At 40.0% G+C, this 21,858-nt stretch overlaps 1 protein-coding gene across 1 annotated transcript; it reads right to left on the bottom strand.

The window, feature by feature from the left end:
- Nucleotides 1-18,523: 18,523 nt before the first annotated feature.
- Nucleotides 18,524-20,373, bottom strand: LOC128132371 (uncharacterized). The gene is made up of 2 exons (XM_052768903.1): nt 19,683-20,373; nt 18,524-19,536 (listed from the first exon to the last, which is right to left on the bottom strand). Exons 1-2 carry the CDS (start codon nt 20,371-20,373, stop codon nt 18,524-18,526), a joined length of 1,704 nt encoding a protein of 567 aa, XP_052624863.1.
- Nucleotides 20,374-21,858: the final 1,485 nt, after the last annotated feature.

Genomic DNA, 21,858 nt, shown 5'->3' with positions numbered 1-21,858 from the left:
TGCAACATCAAAAGATCATTCAGAAAAAAGATCAAACACTTGGTGGGCATTAACCACACACCAAAACAAACAAAAAAAACCCACTTCCTCATTGTCATCTTCATCACCTCACTTGCAAAAACAAGCAAAAAAATCCACTCTTATTCGCACTTCCTTCTTCTTCTTCTTCATTTCCGGCCATTGACTCCGGTAACAATTGTTTTTCCAGTCAATAGTCTCCCAAACTTCTGTCAAAAGGTTCTCAAAAACATCAGAGAACATTCTAATTGTTCTCACTTCCTTCTTTGAGTATTTACAAATGACAATACACCCACTAATGATTTGGGTTTAATTCTTCATCATCGTCATCTAGTCCCCGATGCTCCTCGTCAAATGGTGGAGAATAAAGAGTGTGTCGGGTAGAAGAAGAAGAGAGGGTAGGGTTACGATCGTTTTTTTCTCATCCTGACGGAGACTAAGTCGGGGGAGGAGAGGCCATTGTCTGAAATCTTCAAACCCCGTCTCTTCATCTCCAACCCCTTGTAGTACTGTACTCTTCTCATTCAGACCCGAAACCCAAAATCGAAGGGGAAAGCGGATGGTTTTTGTAGACTTTTACTCTAAACCAACAAAAATTCACGTATAAGGGTTGGAAAAAGCAAAGCATACATGTATATCTTCAACTTGTTTACATAAATTGATGTTACTCGTCATTGATGCAACCACCCTTTGGAGCTCCAAATCGTTGAGGTTTTTGTCCCTGAAATCAATTAACCAAGCTTACAATTTATCTTCTTCATCTTTAGAGTATCGATTGAACCACTGATTACTTTTAAACGTATCAATTTCATTTGTAGAATAGCTAGTTCTAATCATAGTTGTGATGAACTTGTTGATGGTGAACTTGTAATGATACAATGTGTGGGGTAGGATCGAACGTGCTATGGTGGCAGAGGCTGAAGCTGAGCGGCGATTCAGTGGTTTCCAGAAGCAGTTTGTCAATGGTGGTCGAAAGTGGTTTAGGGCTTTTCTTCAAAAGAGTGATTCTTTCTTGTTATGATCACAGAAAGAGGAATTGTGTTCTTAATTCCAGGAGAGAGAGAGAGAGAGAGAGAGAGAGAGAAGAAGAAGAAGAAGAAGAAGAAGAAGAAGAAGAAGAAGAAGAAGAAGGATGGGCCCCTTCTTTAATTTTATTAATTATTAAAATAAATAAATTAGTATTAGATTTTAAAAGAAATGAAAGAAAATTGGAAAACAAATACCCCAAGGATATTACAACCATTTCACTATTCATATGGACCAAAAACACAATGAAAATAACTCAAAATGACCACGAAGCCAAAAAAAAAAGTCGAGGTTTGGTCTAAAACCTCAAAAAAATTTATACCACATGGACCATTTTTGCAATTTTGTCTAATGTCAATTGAAAATAATATAGATAATAATAAAAATATGGTAACTAATTTTATTTATAAACATTTTTTATATATTTAAATAACAACAAAGTCATTGTATTAATTTAAATATTTAACATATTACATAAATTGTCAACCATTTAAGTTGTCAAAAAGCACGTTTGATCCATATTTTTAAAATTAGTTTGGATGGTCCCTTATATCATAAAAAGGTGCACACTTCACCCTCGTTAATTTAAATTTGCATATTTCATCCCTTATAAGACATAAAATGAGTAAATGTCCTTTGCAATTTCTTTTCACCAACAGTTTTAATTATCTTTTAGTTATTAAAATTATCTATACTATATTGTCTATATTATTGTCATCATATCATATCATACTATATTATAAAGGAAACATTTTTCCTTTCACCACATTCATTTGAAACTTCCATTCGTTTTTTCTTTCATCACATTCATTTGAAACTCTCATGACTTTTCAATTTCTTTCTAATAATAATTATACATTGGTTAATAAGGTTAAAAAAATATCAAATCTAAAGTGTGATCATATATAAACTAAATTTCAATATTAAAATAATATATTTACTTCTACTTATAAAATTATGTTTTTAACTTTTAACATATTATACTTAATTTATTAGTTTTAATATATTGTTGGATGTAAACCATTATCATTTTAAAGATGCAATTTTGGAACAATTTGTATAAAATATTTAAATTATCAATTCGAGTATAACATTATAGGGACAGCTTAAATATAAACTTTAGTTTAACTTAAAAAAAACCCAAAGAATATTTTGTAAATAGTTAAAAGTGATTAATTGTAGTGTCTTTCTAATAATGATTATAAGTTAGTTAATAAGGTTAAATAAATATCAAACCTAAAGTGTAATAATAAATATACTACGTTTCAGTTTTAAAATAATATATTTACTTCTAATTATAAAGTTATGTCTTTAACTTTTAACATATTATACTAAATTTATTAGATTTAATATGTTGTTGTATGTAAACCATTATCAGTTTAAAGCTACAACTTTTAAACAGTTTGGACAAAATATTTAAATTGTTGATTTAAATATAACATTATAATGTCAACTTAAGTATACATTTCAGTTCCACTTAAAAACCAAAAAATATTTTGTAAATAGTTAAAAGTGATAAATTATAGTGATAAATGCAAAAACTAAATTGCAATATCAATTAAACTAAAATATTTCTGAAAGATATTTTTATAATTGTTAAAAGTTTTCAAATAAGTACCTTAAAATAACTGACAATAACAATAGTTAAAAATAATTCTATATAAATGAATATATTGTTACCTTTAAAATAATACAGTGTTTGATGTTCTAAATAATTATAATGATAGAAATTAAAACATTAAGTAAATAAATTTTAAAAAATCAATTAACAATAACAACAACTATAAATAACATGAAACCATATATTATATTTAATTTTATTTATGTGTAACTCACGGATAGAAGTCATTCAAACGATTGAGATAATGCAGTTATAATAGATGTATATATATTATCATATAATTCAAAATAATCAATATATTATATATCAATATAGTATACGAATTACTATATCAAATTTAACAACAACGTTATTGCTATATTTAAAAAAAACATATATTTGTAAAGACTTCAACTATATAGGTGTTTCTGCGCAACGTGCGGGCATTCGTCTAGTACTATATTATAAAGGAAACATTTTTCCTTTCACCACATTCATTTGAAACTCCCATGACTTTTCAATTTCTTTCTAATAATAATTATAAGTTGGTTAATAAGGTTAAATAAATAACAAACCTAAAGTGTAAATAATTTATTTACTTCTACTTATAAAGTTATGTTTTTTTAACTTTTAACATATTATACTTAATTTATTAGTTTTAATATATTGTTGGATGTAAACCACTATCATTTTAAGGATATAATTTTGGAACAATTTGTATAAAATATTTAAATTGTTAATTTGAATATAATATTACAGAGTCAACTTAAATATACATTTTAGTTGAACTTAAACAACATAAAGAATATTTTGTAAATAGTTAAAAGTGATTAGTTGTAGTGTCTTTCTAATAATGATTATAAGTTAGTTAATAAGGTTAAATAAATATCAAACCTAAAGCGTAATTATAAATATACTAAATTTCAGATTTAAAATAGTATATTTACTTCTACTTATAAAGTTATGTCTTTAACTTTTAACATATTATACTTTATTTAATATATTTAATATGTTATTGTATGTAAACCATTATCAGTTTAAAGCTACAATTTTCGAACAGTTTGGACAAAATACTTCAATTGTTAATTTAAATAGAACATTACAGTGTCAAGTTAAATATAAATTTCAGTTCCACTTAAAAAACCCAATAAATATTTTGTGAATAGTTAAAAGTGATAAGTTGTAGTGCTAAACGCAAAAACTAAATTATAATCTCAATTTCACTAAACTATTTCCGAAAGATATTTTTATAATCGTTAAAAGTTTTCAAATAAACAGTTTAAAATAACTTACAATAACAACAGTTAAAAATAACTCTATATAAATGATTATATTGTTACTTTTAAAATCAAAAAACAATGTCTGGTGTTTTAAATAATTATAATGATAGAAATTAAAAAATTAAGCAAATAAATTTTTAAAAATTAATTAACAATAAATAACATTAAATTGTATATTATATTTAATTTTATTCATGTGTAACTCGCGGATAGAAGTCATTCAAACGATTGAAATTATGTATTTATAATAGATGTATATATTATCATATAATTCAAAATAATCAATATATTATATCAATTTAGTATATGAATTATTATATCAAATTTAACAACAACGTTATTGCTATATTTAAAAAAAACATATATTTATAAAGACTTCAACTATATTGGTGTTTTTGCGCAACGCGCGGGCATTCGCCTACTATACTTATACATGAAGCATTTTTCCTTTCACCACATTCATTTGAAACTCCTATGTATTTCTCCTTTCACCACATTCATTTGAAACTCTCATGACTTTTCAATTTCTTTCTTATAATGATTATAAGTTGGTTAATAAGGTTAAATAAATATCAAATGTAAATTGTAATAATATATAAACTAAATTTCAGTATTAAAAGAGTATATTTTCTTATGCTTATAATGTTATGTTTTTAACTTTTAATATATTATACTTAATTTATTAGGTCTAATATGTTGTTGTATGTAAGCTATTATAATTTTAAAGCTATAACTTTTGAACAATTTGTATAAAATACTTAAATTGTTAATTTAAATATAACCTTATAGAATCAACTTAAATATAAATTTTGTTCAACTTAGACAATCTAAAGAATATTTTGTAAATAGTTAAAAGTGATAAATTGTAGTGTCTTTCTAATAATGATTATAAGTTGGTTAATAAGGTTATATAAGTATCAAACCTAAAGTGTAATAAAAAATAAACTAAATTTCAATATTAAAATAATATTTTTACTTCTATTTATAATGTTATGTCTTTAACTTTAAACATGTTATACTTAATTTATTAGATTTAATATGCTGTTGTATGTAACCTTTATCAGTTTAAAGCTATAACTTTTGAATAGTTTGGACAAAATACTTAAATTGTTTATTTAAATATAACATTACAGGATTAACTTCAATTCCACTTAAAAAAACCCAAAGAATATTTTGTGAATAGTGAAAAAGTGATAAATTGTAGTGGTAAATGCAAAAACTAAATTGTAATATCAATTTAACTAAAATATTTCATAAAGATGTTTTTATAATCGTTAAAAGTTTTCAAATAAGTAACTTAAAATAACAATAGTTAAAAATAACTCTATATAAATGATTATATTGTTACCTTTAAAATCAAAAAAAAATTGTTTGATGTTTTAAATAATTACACTGATAGAAATAAAACGTTAAGCAAATAAATTATAAAAAAAAATAATTAAAAATAACAACATCTATAAATAACATTAAACCATATATTATATTTAATTTTATTCATGAGTAACCCGTGGTTAGATGTCATTTAAAAGATTGAGATTATGCAGTTTTAATATATATATATATATATATATATATATATATATATATATATATATATATATATATATATATATAATCATATAATTCAAAACAATCAATATATTATATCAACTTAGTATACGATTTATAATATCAAACTTAACAACAACATTATTGGTATATTTAAAAAAAACATATATTTGTAAAGATTTCAGGTATATAGATGTTTCTGCGCAATGCACGTGCATTCGCCTAGTATACCTTTAAAAGAGACATTTTTACTTGTACCATATGCATTTGAAACCTCAATGACGTAAACCTTTTAACATATTATAATTAACTTAGGGCATGTTCGGCAAAATTAGTGTGACATCCCCAATTTTCACGGCCAGAAAAGACCGATTTTGTTTATGCTTTATAAAAATCAGAGTACTTCATTTCATAAAAAGGTTGCGGAATTTGTTCCTAGAAAAACACGATAAATACGTTATCAAAACATTTTCAAAGAAACGTATTTTATTCATTTTAAAATTTTTGGGATGTCATCGTCAATACATAAACATAAGCATAAACGGAACATACATTTATTTACACTAGTGATCTACATCTCTTTAATCCCTCAATGTAATGTGACTTCGTATCAACACCTGTGATATAAATAAACTGAGTGGGTCAGGTTGGGAAACCTGATTAGTACATAGGGTTTTCAACCCACAATATTATAATTATTATGTTTAAACAATCAAACAATCAACCCAATTACCCATCCCCATTATCTTCTTTACTCTTAAGGATTTAACATAAGATTCATCTATTCTGCATTCGTTTATTCCGAAGTCCCTTACTTCCAGGGTTATAGGACTGACACTAAGTCCATAGCTGCCAACGTTCGTTCGTAAAGCACTAATTCCATACCTGCTATAGTCTATTCATCGGGTACTAAATCCATAGCTACCAGTGTTTATCTAATAGGTACTAAGTCCATAGCTACCAATTCCCAACAGGTACTAAATCCATAGCTACTGGTGTTTGTCCAATAGGCACTAAGTCCATAGTTGCCGATGTTTATTAGGCACTAAGTCCATAGCTGCCAATGTTTACTCACATCATCTTTTATCTCTCATCGTTCATCTACCCATGTCATACCCAACATATTCGTATATATAAAATACAGTTTAAATCCTTTAAAACATGCATAAAAACGTTCATCCAGCATAGACAGCAAGTACTCAAATAATATGCACATTTAGCATGTAATTTATATAAAATACTTCATATCTATGTGTAAAATGAAAGTAACTATGCACTCACCTGAAAGGTGGTGAGTTGGCACTCGGACAGCACTTCGTTACTCTTAAAACAATTATCCCTTGACGAAACCTAGTATCATTACCACTAGAGTTTAGTCTAACGCTTGACGAGACTAATTTAATAGTCTAGCTATTATTCCTATTATATAAGCGTTAAATAACACTCAGTATAACTCATAATAATAGCCCAAATAATTATTTTAAGGTCCTAATAATGTTACTATAATTAAATAAAATCTATATTAAATATAGTATAGGCATAACTCACTTACAGCGGGTTTTTATTAAAAACCGGGCTTCGCTGGAGCAGCGTTTCCGAGCCGAAAGCTTTTCTTCTCGGAGCCGCCGGGCGCTCCGGGGATTTCTTCTCGTGATAGGGAGGTTCCCTAGACTTGGGAGAGGTTTGGGGAGGTTAGAGAGAAGTTAGAGATAGAAGTTAGAGATAGAAGTTAGAGAGAGAAAGAAAGGTTTGAAGGTGTGAGGAAATTATGAAGAATCCATCTCTTATTTATAGGAATTGTATAGTAAAGTAGTCTCCAAGCTTCGTCCGTAACTTTTGCATACGAGCTCCGTTTTGTCTGTCTTTTTACCGTTGAGTTCCTATTAATGAGATCTTCAACTCTAGTTTAGACCTCGTTGGCTAATTCTCATTCTATCTCGGATTTACAAAACTATATCGAATTCGTCGCGCTCGAAAAGTAGAGACTAAGCTTCGTCCATAACTTTCGCATACGAGCTCTATTATCGACGTTCTTTATATCCACGTGTTGGTATTTACGAGTACTACAACTTTCATTTAGATCCCGTCGGCTAATTCTCACTCTATCTCAGATTTACAAAACTGTATCGAATTCGCAACGCTCGAAGTGTAGGGACTAAGCTTCGTCCATATCTTTCGCATACGAGCTCCGTTTTCGATTGTATTTTTATCGTTTAACTCCTATTAACGATATCTTCATTTATCTTTTAGATTATTTTGGCTAAAAATCGACCGATCTAAAATTCAGATTTCGGGCTGTGCACTGCTATGCTATATCTTAGAAAAATCATAACTTCCTCATACGAAGTCAGATTTGGATGTTCTTTTTATGCAGACTATCGGTTTAAAATATACTACAACTTTCATTTAGATCATTAAGGCTAAATCTCGCTCTATCGTAAATTCACTATTTACGCCTCCCGATATCGTGTCGGTTCCGTCGTGAAACTTCAACGGGTCATAACTTCTTTGTTATAACTCGGATTTCGACACTCTTTATATGTACGGAAACCTTGTAACATATACTAAAACTTGGTTGAGATTATTTATTCTTAATAATCTTTTGTCGAAAAGTCGTTTTCGACCCCTATTGCCTCTAAATTGACTAGCCCGGATCTACGGGCATTACAATTATCTCCCCCTTAGGATGATTACCTCCCGGAATCATCAACGAAACAGGATTGTATAATGACTCCATACATTATCTCTTCATCCTAGGTAATAACTGTAACTTCTATGTTGCTTCGAACGAGTATCTAACTCTTGGACTCCTTGACTGCAGGCGGTGCTTGGTCTTGCACCTGCTCGTTAGACTTTCAATCATGACCTTCGTGTCACAATCTCAATCCTCACTGGATACAAACTTAAGATAAGCTCTTTTATTACTATAATGGACTGATGTGTCATATTCTAATGACTTGTCATCGTATGTTGCAACGCTTAGACTCAGGTCTCTTAGAGTCAAATCCCAGAACAGACTACCTTCCTTCATGTTCAAATGGGATATAATCACATATTAAAAGGTAGCATTTCTAGCTATAAGCAACTATTGCGATACCTCTACTGATCGCTTTGATTATCTTTTATTTCAATCTTTCGGTTTAAGTCAGATGCTACATCGAACTTGGTTCTCTGAACCACGTAACATACTCATCGTAGTCGGACTCAATTTGATATGACCACTAGGGTCGGAATAACAATCATCTTCTTAGTCATTACCGAAGCGATGGTAACGACATACTTGAATAAAATGAAATCGATTACTAGTTTCTTGGTAACCTTGTGACTTTCCCTGATCCAAGCGTGAGTCCTGTGCTTCCGGTAGTATAGGCCTCTACTACCATTCACACCTACTCATACTCGTCCCAAGTATCGTCTCGCAGTTTTCCAAGTCACCATACAAGAAAATCACATAACAATTTAACACACCAGATAACAAAAGGAAGATTTTACTATTACATAGGTGTTCAAGTTCACCCTGGACTATGCCTCTAATGGGCTACATCATACGATACTATGGCTACTGCATAACTTGATCTTCGGGTATAAAGTCCTCATCCTAGATTCCTCGCATGGTTTTCTGCTTCGTCGAGGATCATGTGAAATTCCCTTGGCCTTGGTGGCGTTTCTGGTCTTGCTGCTTTATATTTTTTTTCTTGGGCAGTCTCTGGACATGTGCCCCTTGCCTCCACATTCGTAGCATACTTTATCATTATGTGTGCAGCCCTTGGAATAGTGACCAGTCCTCCCACACTTGTAACAAGTCACTTCTTCGTTGCACTTCCCACAATGCTTCTTCTTGCATTTATCACACCATCTCGCTTCACCTCCATCTCTTTTGGTCCCTTTAGTTGTTCCCTATAGATCGTCTGTTTATTTCCTTCTTTTTCAGGGGTCCTTTAGGTCATCTTTAAAACTGGAGATGCACACGTAAGTTCTATCTGCACTTCACCGCCCGTGTAATCCAATCGGATTAAGATCAGTGTCATTAGCTAATTTCTTTTTATCTTTGTTTCCCACCGCTTATTTTAGCTTTCTCCACACCGTCGCTCCAATCGATCCTTCAGTTTCAAAAGAAGCGACCATCTCCCTCTCCGTCACCGGCACCCCAGTTTGCTTTCTAAGGGCGTTGGTCTTGGTGGTGATCGACGAGCAGGGGTCTCTACCGGAACCGCCGTCGTTGAATTCATTATAGTATTAAGTTACGATTTTTTGTAGTTATGATAAGATTGACAATGTCAATATTTAAAACATATGAGGGTGTATGTTGTAACCTTTTATACATATAATAGAAACAATTATAATATATAAATATAAGGGGTAAAGTTAAAATTTTTTAAATTTAGTTGTCTATTATTAATTCTAATTAATTGCGAGGACGCAATGTAACAATTAATAAATCATGAGGGGTAATATTCAAATTTATAAATCTTTATTATAAATAATATTAAATATTTAAATTCACTATTTAAATCTATATTATAAATAATATTAAATATTTAAATTCATTATTTAAATAATAGATAAATATCCAAATTTAAATAATCATATTTAAATAATATTTATCGATTTTCTAGATTTAAAACATTTTAAATTTGGTATTTATCCATATTTAATAAACCTTCATATTTAAAAAATGGAAGAAAACCCGAAACCCTAATTTTGCTGAGCTCACGACATGAGTTCCTAGTTTTCACGTCGTAAGTTGCGACTAGGGTTTTAACAATTACGAATTTTTCAATTATTCTTTTATAATTCAATTTCAAACAAGTTTTTACAGAAAATATGGACCTAGGGTGAATATATCCATGAACCAATGGCTCTGATACCATGCATCAAATACACTCTAAACTAGGCAGCGGAAGAATCGAAACTACGATATACCTAAGTCTACATGCATCCTATGGATCTATGGCTTCTGCTAATTACATCAACCCTAAAAAAACATAAAAACAAAGAAGAAAACATACCTCTTATGTCGCCCTTGATCTCCATGCTTGAGATCTTGATCCTCTATGAAGTTGCTTGGATGAGAGTGACCAAACCAGAACCCCTCTAATGGTATCTGATGCGACCTTGTTTTTTCTCTATCCAAAAACTTCTCTCAAACGTCTATCTATCACTGCAAGATCACAAAGAACATAGGCCGTCAGCTGCTTTCCAGGAGGAGCTCCCGGAAGAACGCTCTGACGGTCAAGTTAGAGGGTGTTTTAGGGTTTGTGTGTATTCTCTCTAGAAAGACCAGAGAACTTACCTTGCAGGTTTGAGAGCACATCCTTTTATACCTAGCGCTCCTGCCTGAGCCGTACAAGACAGAATCGCTTTTGGGGAGACAGGATTAGAGGCGTTGATTAGAGGGTCGTGCGCCTTCAACCGCTAGAGTGCTCTCATTGGCTCCGACAGTAATGCTCTGATCCTTCTGTTTGTCTCATGACCGTATCTTTTGTCTTGGAGCAAGGAGCGCCTCTTGGCGGGCGCGAGCCTTCCGCCTGCGCGCTTCGCTCCCGGGGACGCCAGCGGGCGCTAAGCCTGTTGGGCTGAGCCTAGTTGGCGTGCCCGGCTCTGGGGCTAGACGCAGTTCTGCTGTGCTGCCCTAGGCACGCCATCAAGTCCCCCAGTCCAGTAGTCGTAGCGTTGTAGCGCTAGTTACAGCGTTCTGGGATTAATTAACTGACGTGTGTCGGTTTTTCTTTATCCATCACTCCGTCCTTAACAGCGACGTGACTGCGCATGATGACTGGCAGTTACGTCATTGTGTCAGACATTTAAATGTCCTGCCTCCTCCACCTCTTTATAAGGTTATTTGCACGGTTTCTCTTGCCTCATTTGTTCCTCCTTCTCCTCTTTGTGTTTATCTTCCATTTTTCTTTCATGACAAACCTTCCCGGAGTCATTCCATCTGCCGCTGAGTATCGTCAGTTGGAAATCACTTATGGCTTGTCTTCCTTAGAGGGTGTGGAGTTTCCCTCTCCTAGCTCTAGCATCTCTTCCCCTCCCCCTGGTAAGATTGGGGTTTACTTGAAAACCCTAGACGCTAGTATACGCTTTCCTCTAACGGATTTTCAGGAGGAGGTCCTCCAGAAAGATGGTTGCAGCCTTCAGATGTTGACTCCCAATGCAGTTAACAAAGTGGTCGCATTTGAAATGATCTGCAGGCCAACGGGTACCTTCCGAATTACTTCGTCTTCAAGTTTTTCTTCCGATTTTGTGTTACCGGAGATAAATGCACCTTCTCGGTCCGGCGAGGGGGACATGCCTTAGTTCCCGACGAGCGTACCCCCAAAAACTGGCAGGATAAATGGTTGTGGGTGAATCAAGAGCTGGTTGGAAGTGGTCGCTATCGTGCCAATGCTTTCGCCGATACCATTCCCAAGCTTTTCCCCCACAACCAGGGTGTCGCCGACTACTTGAAGAGTGTGCATGTATCCGCTGAAGATTACTTCGAGGCGCTTCTTTTTGGGGTAGGGATGAGCCCCTCTTGGAGGCGACGTGGCAAAATGGCGGTGTTCTTCTCCGTCGTTGATGGTGAGTGTTGTATCCCTTTTTTCCTTTTTGTCCCCTTTATTACTCCTGTGTTATTTATATTTCCGTTCTGCTTTCCCTAAGTGTTGAGTCTTCTCTGTCCATGGATGAGGTGCTACAAAAACGTTATCGGGGCAAGTTGGAGTTTCACGAGGTGGATCTGTTCGATCGGCTTCCTCCACCTCGTCGGATGGATCAGCTTGCTCTAACCACTGCCCCTCCCGTTCCTCCGACAAGTTCATCGGTGTCCGAGGAGAATCCATTGCATGCTCGCCCCATTTCTGCCGTCATGCCCCTGGGTGGCGTTCCTTCTTCCTCCATGGAGGATAGTGAGGACAGCAAGGAGGGAATCATCGCTGATGTCCGGCGGATGCAGGTGAAACGAAAAGTTGTACAAGCCATGGGTGAGCCAGTTACTGGCACGCCCACTGCTACCAAGAGGGTACATACTAGGCGCAGCTTTTCTCGCCTGCTGAGTTCTATGAGTTTTGCACCAACTGGTGTGGTAGTGATCCCTGATGACGACACACAATAGTCTGAAGGGGTCAACAGGGCGACTGAACAGCCCGCTTTTTCAGACTTCTCTTTTATTCCTTCTCCAAGTGTCCCGTTTATTCCTTCAAATCTTTCCCTAGCAAAAGGTTTTGGTGTCCCTGGACAAGCTGCAATCTCCAAGGATGGTGGTTCTGGAGATGGTGCTTCTGAGTCTACTGTTTTTGTTCCATCCTGGGATCTTCGCAATGACTCTCGACTCTCTGTGCGTGTCAATGCTTTGGAATTTTTGCACCACGCCTTTCCTCCGGCTGCAGTTGGAGATATGGAGGCGATGGGTAACCCTGCCCTTGCTCACAATATGGCCTACGCTGCCGCGCAGACCATGTTTTATCTTGTTGCAGGTTCCCGGTGCGTCCATACCCTTAGCAAGATGGAGACCGCGCATGCCGCCTGTGGGTAGCGTGTGGCAAGTCTGGAGCGACGTCTTAGCGAGCTTGGTGATGATCTTCATTTATCTGAGAAGAAGTGCGAGTTGCTAGCGTCTGGTAAAAACGTCCTTGATGAAGCCAGAGCCATGTTGGAGGCCAAGGTTGACTCCCTCACACAGATGAATGAGGGTTTGATGATTCAGGTGGAGAGTCTTGAGCGTGATGCCGCTGATCGTGACAAGCTTGTGTCATCACTACAGTCGGATATAGACGCTTCTCGTCGAGACCTGGATTGGTTGGTGCATGTTGGTGTTGTTCGTATTGTTGACAAGTTGATTGAGCATCCTAATTTTACCAATGCCATAAGCCTCATCCGCCATGTTGCGTTTGTTGTTGGGATTGAGTCCCTTCAGAAGACTTCTGCTGGTTTTGGTGGGGCGGGGGGGGGGGGGGGGGGGGGGGGGTAGTTGCTGGTGCTTCTTCGGTTGGTCCTGCGGTTAGTGTAAACGATGCTCTTTTGTCTATTGCTAGTATGGATCATGCATCTCTGTTGGGTTTGGGGGTGATGGAACCTTGTCCCGGATGAGACCTTGCTTCTGACTCTGGGATGAGATCTTCTTGGTTGCCTGATTATAACTGCAAGATCACAAAGAACAAGGGCCGTCAGCCGCTTCCCGGGAGGGGTTCCCGGGAGAACGCTCCGACGGTCAAGTTAGGATGACTTTAGGGTTTGTGTTTGTTCTCTCAAGATTGGCTAGAGAGCTTACCTCGCTGGTCTTGTGTGCACATCCTTTTATACCTAGCGCTCCTGCCTGGTCCGTACCAGACAGGATCACTTTTGGAGGAGACAAGGTCAGAGGCGTTGATTGGAGGGTTGTGCGCCCTCAACCACTAGAGCGCTCTCATTGGCTCCGACGGTAATGCTCTGATCCTGCCCTTTGTCTCCTGACCGTATCTTTTGTCTTGGAGCAAGGAGCGTTACTTGGCGGGCGCGAGCCTTCCGCCTGTCTGTTTCACTCCCGGGGGCGCCAGCGGGCGCTGAGCCTGCTGGGCTGAGCCTGGCAGGTGTGCCCGACTCTAGGGCTTGGACGCGGTTCTGCTGTATTGCCCTAGGCACACCATCAAGTCCCCCAATCCAGTAGCCGTAGCGTTGCAGCGCTAGTTACGGCGTTCTGGACTTAACTGATTGACGCATGTCCGTCGTTACTCCGCTCTTTATGGAGACGTGACTGCGCTTGACTGCTAACGCTTACGTCAGTGTGTTAGACATTTGAATGTCCCGCCTCTTCCTTTTCCTTTAAAGGGGATTTACAGAGAACGATTCTCGCCATTTCCTCCCTCTTTTCCCTGCGTATTCGTCTTTTCTCTCCTTTCATGGCTAATCTTCCAGGAATTGTCCCTTCTGCCATCGAGTATCAACAATTAGAGGCCACTTATGGCTTGTCTCCTTTAGAAGGTGTGGAATTTCCCTCTGCTGGCTCTAGCATCTCTTCTCCCCCTGGAAAAATTGGGGTTTTCCTAAAAACCTTAGATGCTGGCATACGATTTCCTTTGACAGATTTCCAAGAGGAGGTTCTTCAGAAGGATGGTTGTAGTCTTTAGATGTTGACCCCTAATGCTGTCAACAAAGTGGTTGCCTTCGAGATGATCTGTAGAGCCAATGGGTATGTTCCCGACTACTTCATCTTCAAGTTCTTCTTCCGGTTCTGCCTTACCGGAGATAAGTGTACTTTTTCGGCCCGGCGAGGGGGACATGCCCTAGTTCCTGATGGGCGCACCCCCAAGAATTGGCAAGACAAGTGGTTGTGGGTGAATTAGGAACTGGTTGGGAGTGGTCGTTACCGTGCCAATGCTTTCGCCGATACTGTCCCTAAGCTTTTCCCTCACAATCAAGAAGTCGCTGATTACCTGAAAAGTGTACAGGTAACCGATGAAGATTACTCCGGAGCGCTTCTGTCCAAGGTAGGGATGAGCCCCTCCTGGAGGCGGCGTGGCAAGATGGCAGTGTTCTACTCCGTCATTGATGGTGAGTGTCGCATTCGTCCTGTTTCTCTCTTTACTTTACTTTTTTGGTGTTTCTCTTAACCGCCTCCATGTAACTTACATTTCTTTCTACTTTTCTTTAGGTGTTGAGTCTTCCTTATCCATGGATGAGGTGCTGCGTAAACGCTATCGAGGCAAACTGGAGTTTCGTGAGGTGGATCTGTTCGAGCGTCTTCACCCTCCTCGTCGGGCAGATCGTCTCAACACCCATACTCCTTATGTCCCTCCAGTGGGCTCGTCGGCGTCTGAGGGAGATCCGTTGCTTGCCCGCCCAATTTCCTCTGCTATGCCAACGGGCGGTGCTCCTTCCCCTTCCCCGGAGGACGGTGAGGATAGCAAAGAGGGTATCATTGCTGACGTTCGGCGGATGCAGGCGAAACGGAAAGCTATGCAGGCGATGGGTAAGCCGGTGACTGCTGCTCCTCCTGCCCCCAAGAGGGTGCATACTAGGCGCAACTTTTCTTGTCTGCTGAGCTCAATGAGTTCCACACCAGTGAGCTCCACCTCTGCTGGCGTGGTTGTGATTCCCGATGATGATGTGCAACAGTCTGAGGGAGTCAATAGGGCGACTGAACAGCCCGGTTTTCTAGATTTTTCTTCAATCCCTTCTCCAAGTGTTCTGTTTGTCCCTTCCAAGCTTTCTCCCGCAAAAGGCTTCAGTCCCCACGGGCCAGTTACAGTCTCCAAAGATGGTGGCCCTGGTGATGGTGCTTCTGGGTCGACGGTTTTTGTGCCATCTTGGGATCTTCGCAACGATTCTCGTCTTTCTGTTCGTGCCAATGCCTTGGAGTTCTCGCGCCATGCCTTCCCTCCAGCTGCAGTGGGGGATATGGATGCGATGGGTAGCCCTGCCCTTGCTCACAACATGGCCTATGCTGCTGCGCAGACGATGTTCTATCTTGTTGCAGGTTCCCGGCGCATCCATAGCCTTGGCGAGATGGAGGCTGCTCATGCCACCTGTGGATCGCGTGTGCCAAGCCTGGAGCACCGCCTGGGTGAGCTTGGTGACGATCTTCGCTCAGCTGAAAAGAAATGTGAGTTGCTGGCGTCTGAGAAGAATGTTCTTGATGAGGCTAGGGCTGCATTGGAGGCCAAGGTTGATTCTCTCACTCAAATGAATGAAGGTTTAATGATCCAGGTTGAAAGTCTCGAGCATGACGCCATTGACCGTGACAAGCTTGTGTCGTCGCTGCAAGCAGATGTGTGCGCTGCTCGTCGAGACTTGGATTGGCTGTTGCAAATCGGTGTTGTGCGTATCGTTGATAAGCTGATAGAGCATCCTAACTTTACCAATGCTATCAGTCTTATCCGCCATGTTGCATATATGGTTGGGGTTGAATCTGTCCAGAAAACTTCAAGTGGTGGTGAAGGTGGGGAGGCGGGTGCTGGTTCGCTGTCTGTCGGGCCTGTGGTTAGCGTAAGTGACGCTCTCTTGTCCTTCGCTAGCATGGATCACACAGGTCTGTTGGGTCTGGGAGAGATGGGTATTGATGTTTTGCGAGAGTTGTGTTCTTTTGGTTCCGAGGGCACTCCTGAGGATGTTGCAGGTCGTGAGATGGTGCTTGTGAATGACATTGATGTGGGAGGGAATGGGAAAGATCGTGGTGCTAGTGGTGATGATCGAGCAAGTGTTAGAGGTGATGATGTTGATGAAGTGGTGGATGATAGGGAAGTTTCTGGTGGGTTGGCTGGGAAAGTAGGTGAGGATGATGTTGTGGAGGGGGCTGTGGTTGGTGATAAGGCTGTTGGTGATGGTTCGGAGCCATGATATTTCTTCGTTTTGTTTAGTCTATGTGTTTTGCTTTGCAATGGTTGAACTGCTAAGAACAATGTTATATATATATATATATATATATATATATATATATATATATATATATATATATGTTTGACATGCACTAAGCATTATCTATTATCTACTTTTTTTTGTTTTGTGCTTGGCTTATTTGTTTATTGCATATTGCTCAAGATGTGCCAAACATTTTGCCTTGTTTTTGTTACCATTGACACACTAAGTGTTCACATTGAATGCACTTAGCACTCATCATTCAATCATTGGAGATTATTACACTAAATATGAGAGATCAGCAATTGCAATATTATGTAACCGCGGGTTTTTTAAATACACTAAATATTAAGCTCATGTCACTTATGCATGAAATTCTATATATGTCGAGTACTAAACTCATGTCTTTAAACATAGAAATACACTGAGTATCAATTCTCATGTCACTTAGCATGGATAGACGTACTCTAAGTACTCTAGGGTGCAACATACTCAATGGAACATCAACCAACTAGGATTACATCTTTCCTCTTCCTTAGAAAAAATGTTTCTTTAGGTTCCTAGCATTCCATGTTCTTGGAATGGGCCTTCCTTCCATTGTCTCTAACACGTATGCCCCGTTCCTGTTTGCCTCTGTGACCCTGTATGGGCCTTCCCACGTTGGGCCCAGCTTTCCCTGGGGTTGTGCCCGACTGGCCTCATTTTTCCTCAAGACATACTCGCCCACTTTGAAGGCCTTCTCATTTACCCTTTGGTTGTAATACCTTTCTGTTGCATGTTTATACGCAGCTTGGCGTACTCCCGACTCTTCACGTTTCTCCTCTATGATATCTAAGTTTATCCTCAGGTCTTGTGTGTTGCTTTCCTCATCTTGGATGGCCACCCTTAGCGTATTCACTGCCACTTCCATGGGGAGCATGGCTTCGGTCCCATATGTCAAGCTGAAAGGGGTTTCCCTTGTGCTTTTCCGTGGTGTAGTCCTGTATGACCATAGCACCATTGGTATCTCCTCTGCCCAATTCCCTTTTGCTTTGCCCAACCTCTTTTTGATTCCATTGACAATGGTTCGGTTGGACACCTCCGTTTGACCGTTCGCTTGAGGGTGTGTCACCGATGTGAAGTGTTGGCTTATCCCTTTGGCAGTGCACCATTCTCTGAATGGGTTCTCAGCGTATTGCAAACTATTGTCGCTGATGAGAACCTTAGGTGTTCCAAATCTTGTCATGATGTTTTTCCACATAAATTTTATCATGTGCCTCCCAGATATGCATGCTAGTGGCTCAGCTTCAATCCACTTTGTGAAGTAATCCACGGCTATCACCATATACTTCAGCTTCCCTGGTGCTTCTGGGAATGGACCCACTATGTCTATGCCCCACTGGTAGAAAGGCCATGGGCTGGATATGTTGCTTAGCGGCGTCGGGGGCTTCGCCTAGACTGAGGCGTAAGACTGACACTCCCAACATTTCTTGGTTACTTCTACCGCGTCTTGATGTATTGTCGGCCAGTATACCCCCATTCGTAGCACCTTTCCTGTCAAAGCCCTCGCCCCTTCGTGTGCGCCTACCTGCCCTGAGTGTGCTTCCTGCAATATCTCTCTCCCCCTGGCTTGATCAACACATTTTAGCCATGGAGACGTGAATCCCTTCTTGTATAATTCCCCGTTCACCATTGCGTATGAGGGCGCCTTTATACGTATTTTTCTGGCCTCGTCATGGTCGTCCGGCAACACTCCTCTCTAGAGGTATTCCCGGAATGGTATCATCCATGTGGGTCCAGCGGGGGTCAAGGTGTTCACCTGTTGTTCATCAATGCTTCTCTCCCGGAGCACCTCCACTAAAACTTTCTTTGACAGTTGGTCAAAACAAGTGGACGCTAGCTTGCTCAAAGCGTTTGCCCTCTTGTTCTCACTTCTGGGTATCTGCTTGATTGTAAATTGGCCGAACGATCCTACTAGTTGCTTTACCATCTTTACGTACTTTCCCATTCTTTGTTCTCTTACCTCGAAACTCCCATTGACTTGGTTCGCTGCTAACCTTGAGTCGGTTAGTGTTGTTACAACTTTCGCACCCATCTGTTTGGCGAGTCGCAACCCTGCAAGCAGCGCCTCGTACTCCGCCTCGTTGTTCGATGTATGGAAGTCGAAACGAAGGGCGTAGGTTACCTCTTCTCCTTCTGGGATAGTCAGGATCAGCCCCGCCCCTGAGCCTTCCCTACTGGACGCTCCGTCCGTGTACAGGGTCCATGAACCATCGTCGGTAGGGGCCTCTTCAACTACCCACACCTTTTCTTTCGTCGGGTTCCCTCCGTCAGGAATTTCTAGTAAGAAATCAGCCAGCGCCTGCCCTTTGATACTTGTTCTTGGGCGGTAGTTTATATCGTGCTCTCCCAGTTCAATTGCCCACTTGGCCAGCCGACCCGACATCTCCGGCTTAAGCAAGATCTGTTTAATGGGGTAGCTTGTGAGTACCTCGATTTGATGTTCCTGGAAGTATCGACTTAATCGTCTCGCAGCGTAGATGAGTTCCAGCACCAATTTTTCCAGCATGGGATAGTTGATTTCCGGTCCCTGCAGCGCTCTGCTAACAAAGTATACTGGTTTCTGCTCCCCTTCCCTTTCCACAGCCAATACCGATGATATCGCTTCTCCTGATGTTGAAAGATACACTTGTAATGTTTCTCCAGGAATGGGGGTTGCCAGAGTCGGCAGCTTGTGCAGTGCTTCCTTGATTCTTTGGAGCGCCTTCTCAGCTTCATTCGTCCATTGGAAAAAAAAAAATCTTGATGCATCCCTTTAAGGTATGGAACAGTGGCATAGCCTTGTCGGCAGATTTCGAGATGAACCTGCTTAGAGCTGTTAGCTTCCCGTTCAGACCTTGTGAGCTTCCCGTTCAGACCTTGTGCATCTCTAGTAACATAGTAGCCCAAGAATTGCCCCTCTTCCACTCCAAACGTGCATTTGGCTGGGTTTAGTTTCATCTTGGCCACCTCTAATGTCTTGAAAGTCTCTTCGATGTCTTGCAACATCTTTTCTTCATTTGGACTCTTAATCACCATATCATCTACATACACCTCAATATTCCTTCCAATTTTCTTGGCGAATATCGAGTCGACTAGCCGCTGGTATGTCTCCCCTGCATTCTTTAACCCGAAAGGCATCTTGGTGTAGCAGAACATGCCATGGTCTGTATAGAAGGCTGTTTTCTCTTCGTCTTCTTTGCTCGTCAATATCTGGTGATACCCTTTGTATGCATCCAAGAAGCATTTTAGCTTAAATCCCTGTAGAGACTCTACCTTCTGATCGATTTCCGGGAGTGGGTAGCAATCCTTAGGGCATGCCTTGTTTAGATCAGAAAAGTCGATGCACATGCGCCACGACCCATCATGCTTGCGGACCATAACTGGGTTTGCAATCCACGTTGGGAACATCACCTCCCTTACTATTCCGGCCTCCGTCAGCTTAGACATTTCTTCATTGATCGCCCTGTTACGGTCTCCTCCTTGTACCCGCTTCTTCTGCTTAACCTCTTTTACCTCCGGTTTGATCATTAGCTTATGTTCAATGACCTTCCTTTCTACCCCCACCATATCCGTGGGGGTCCAAGCAAATACATGTTTGTAGCGTTTGAGTAGATCGACCAGTGCTCTTCTTGTGTGGCTTGGGAGGTCGCTTCCAACATTGACCGGCTAGTCGGGGTATCCCTCATTGATTACCTCCTTCCCCTTTGCAGGATTGCCCCTGGGCCTCTTGGGCCCTTTGGTTATTTCTGCTGCTTCATAACTGTATAGCACCGCAATTCTCTGGGCGGGGTGGCCAAAATCGTGGCTTCGCCTTTTGGTGTGTCGAATTTCATGATCCCATGCATGGTTGAAGGTACGGCCCCTAGCTTCAAAAGGGCAGTCCTCCCTAAGATGATGTTGTGCTCCGCCGAGTGTCGAATGACCACAAAGTCTATCAGGGCGGTCTTCTTCCGCTGCTTGTCGTGGCTAGTGATTGTTAAGGGGAGGTGGATCGTGCCCAACGGCCACAGGCTGTGGCCGGTGAATCCCACCAGCCTACCCGTCGTAGGTCGCAAATTGTCTTTCTAGCGATCCGGAAGGAGCCGGAAACAATGCTCATAGATGATGTCTGTTGAACTCCCGGTGTCGACATAGACCCTATGGATAGTCACGTCTTTGATGGATACCTGTATTATCAGAGGGTTGTCACCTTTCCAGCCGTCCGGCCGGGGATCGTGTATGGAGAACGTGAGTGCACGTGCTGACGGTTTAACAGTGACTTGCTCGCCTCGCTGTTCCTCCATACTTCTTTTGCTGCGTATCATGAATATCTCCTTGGGCTGAACTCCTTCGCGGGGTGGACCCTTGGCGTTCTCAACATCGAATTTGGCGCGTAGGCTTCGTGCCACCTCCACCAGGTCTCCCTTAAGTTGTTTCTCCTCCATCTCCTTCTTTAGTACCGAACAGCTAGTTGTATCATGCGTTTTGCTTTTGTGGTACTCACAGTACCGACTCTTAGGCGACTTGGTTGGCTGCTGTTTCTGCGACACTGCATATACTTCTGGCCGGCGACCCTGTCTGTCGTCTTTAATAAATGGTCGGAAACGCGGCGGTGGTCTTCTTGCTTGGCCATAGTGTCTTCCTCCCCCCCCCCCGGAAATCCGTGTGGGTCGGGTGGTGATGTCTAGTAGCCATAGCATTCAATTAGGCCTGCTTGGCTGCTTCACCATCTTCCTGCTGTAGGTATCGCTCCACTCTTTCTTTCAACTCAACTCGTGTTAGAGGCTTCTTTCCCATGAGTTTTTGCGAGAGGGGCCCAGGCAGGAGTCCCCATGTGAAAGCACCAACAATGAGCCCTTCGTCATGCCCCGGTACATCCAGCGTAGCGTTTATGAACCTTGTAAAGTATTCTCGAACAGTCTCCCCCTCCCTTTGTTTACAGCCTATAATTGAATGAGAATCACATTTGTATTTACGTAGCTGCATGAAGTTGGTGAGGAAGAGGTACTTGAGCTAAGCGAAGTTTGAAATGCTGCCTGGTTGTAGCGTTTTGAACCATGTGCCGACGTTGCC

The sequence above is a fragment of the Lactuca sativa genome, chromosome 2, assembly GCF_002870075.4.
Source record: "Lactuca sativa cultivar Salinas chromosome 2, Lsat_Salinas_v11, whole genome shotgun sequence".
In the NCBI taxonomy this organism is placed as follows: domain Eukaryota; kingdom Viridiplantae; phylum Streptophyta; class Magnoliopsida; order Asterales; family Asteraceae; genus Lactuca; species Lactuca sativa.
The sequence above is the reverse complement of the archived record's forward strand: the minus strand, read 5'-3'. Positions and strand labels throughout refer to the sequence as shown.

Excerpts from the sequence above, each read along its gene's own strand:
- LOC128132371 (XM_052768903.1), bottom strand. The coding sequence starts at position 20,373 with ATGGTGGGGGTAGAAAGGAAGGTCATTGAACATAAGCTAATGATCAAA. Across the intron at positions 19,537-19,682 it reads TGTTACTAGAGATGCACAAG|CTGAGAAGGCGCTCCAAAGA; the intron begins GTCTGAACGGGA and ends GGACGAATGAAG.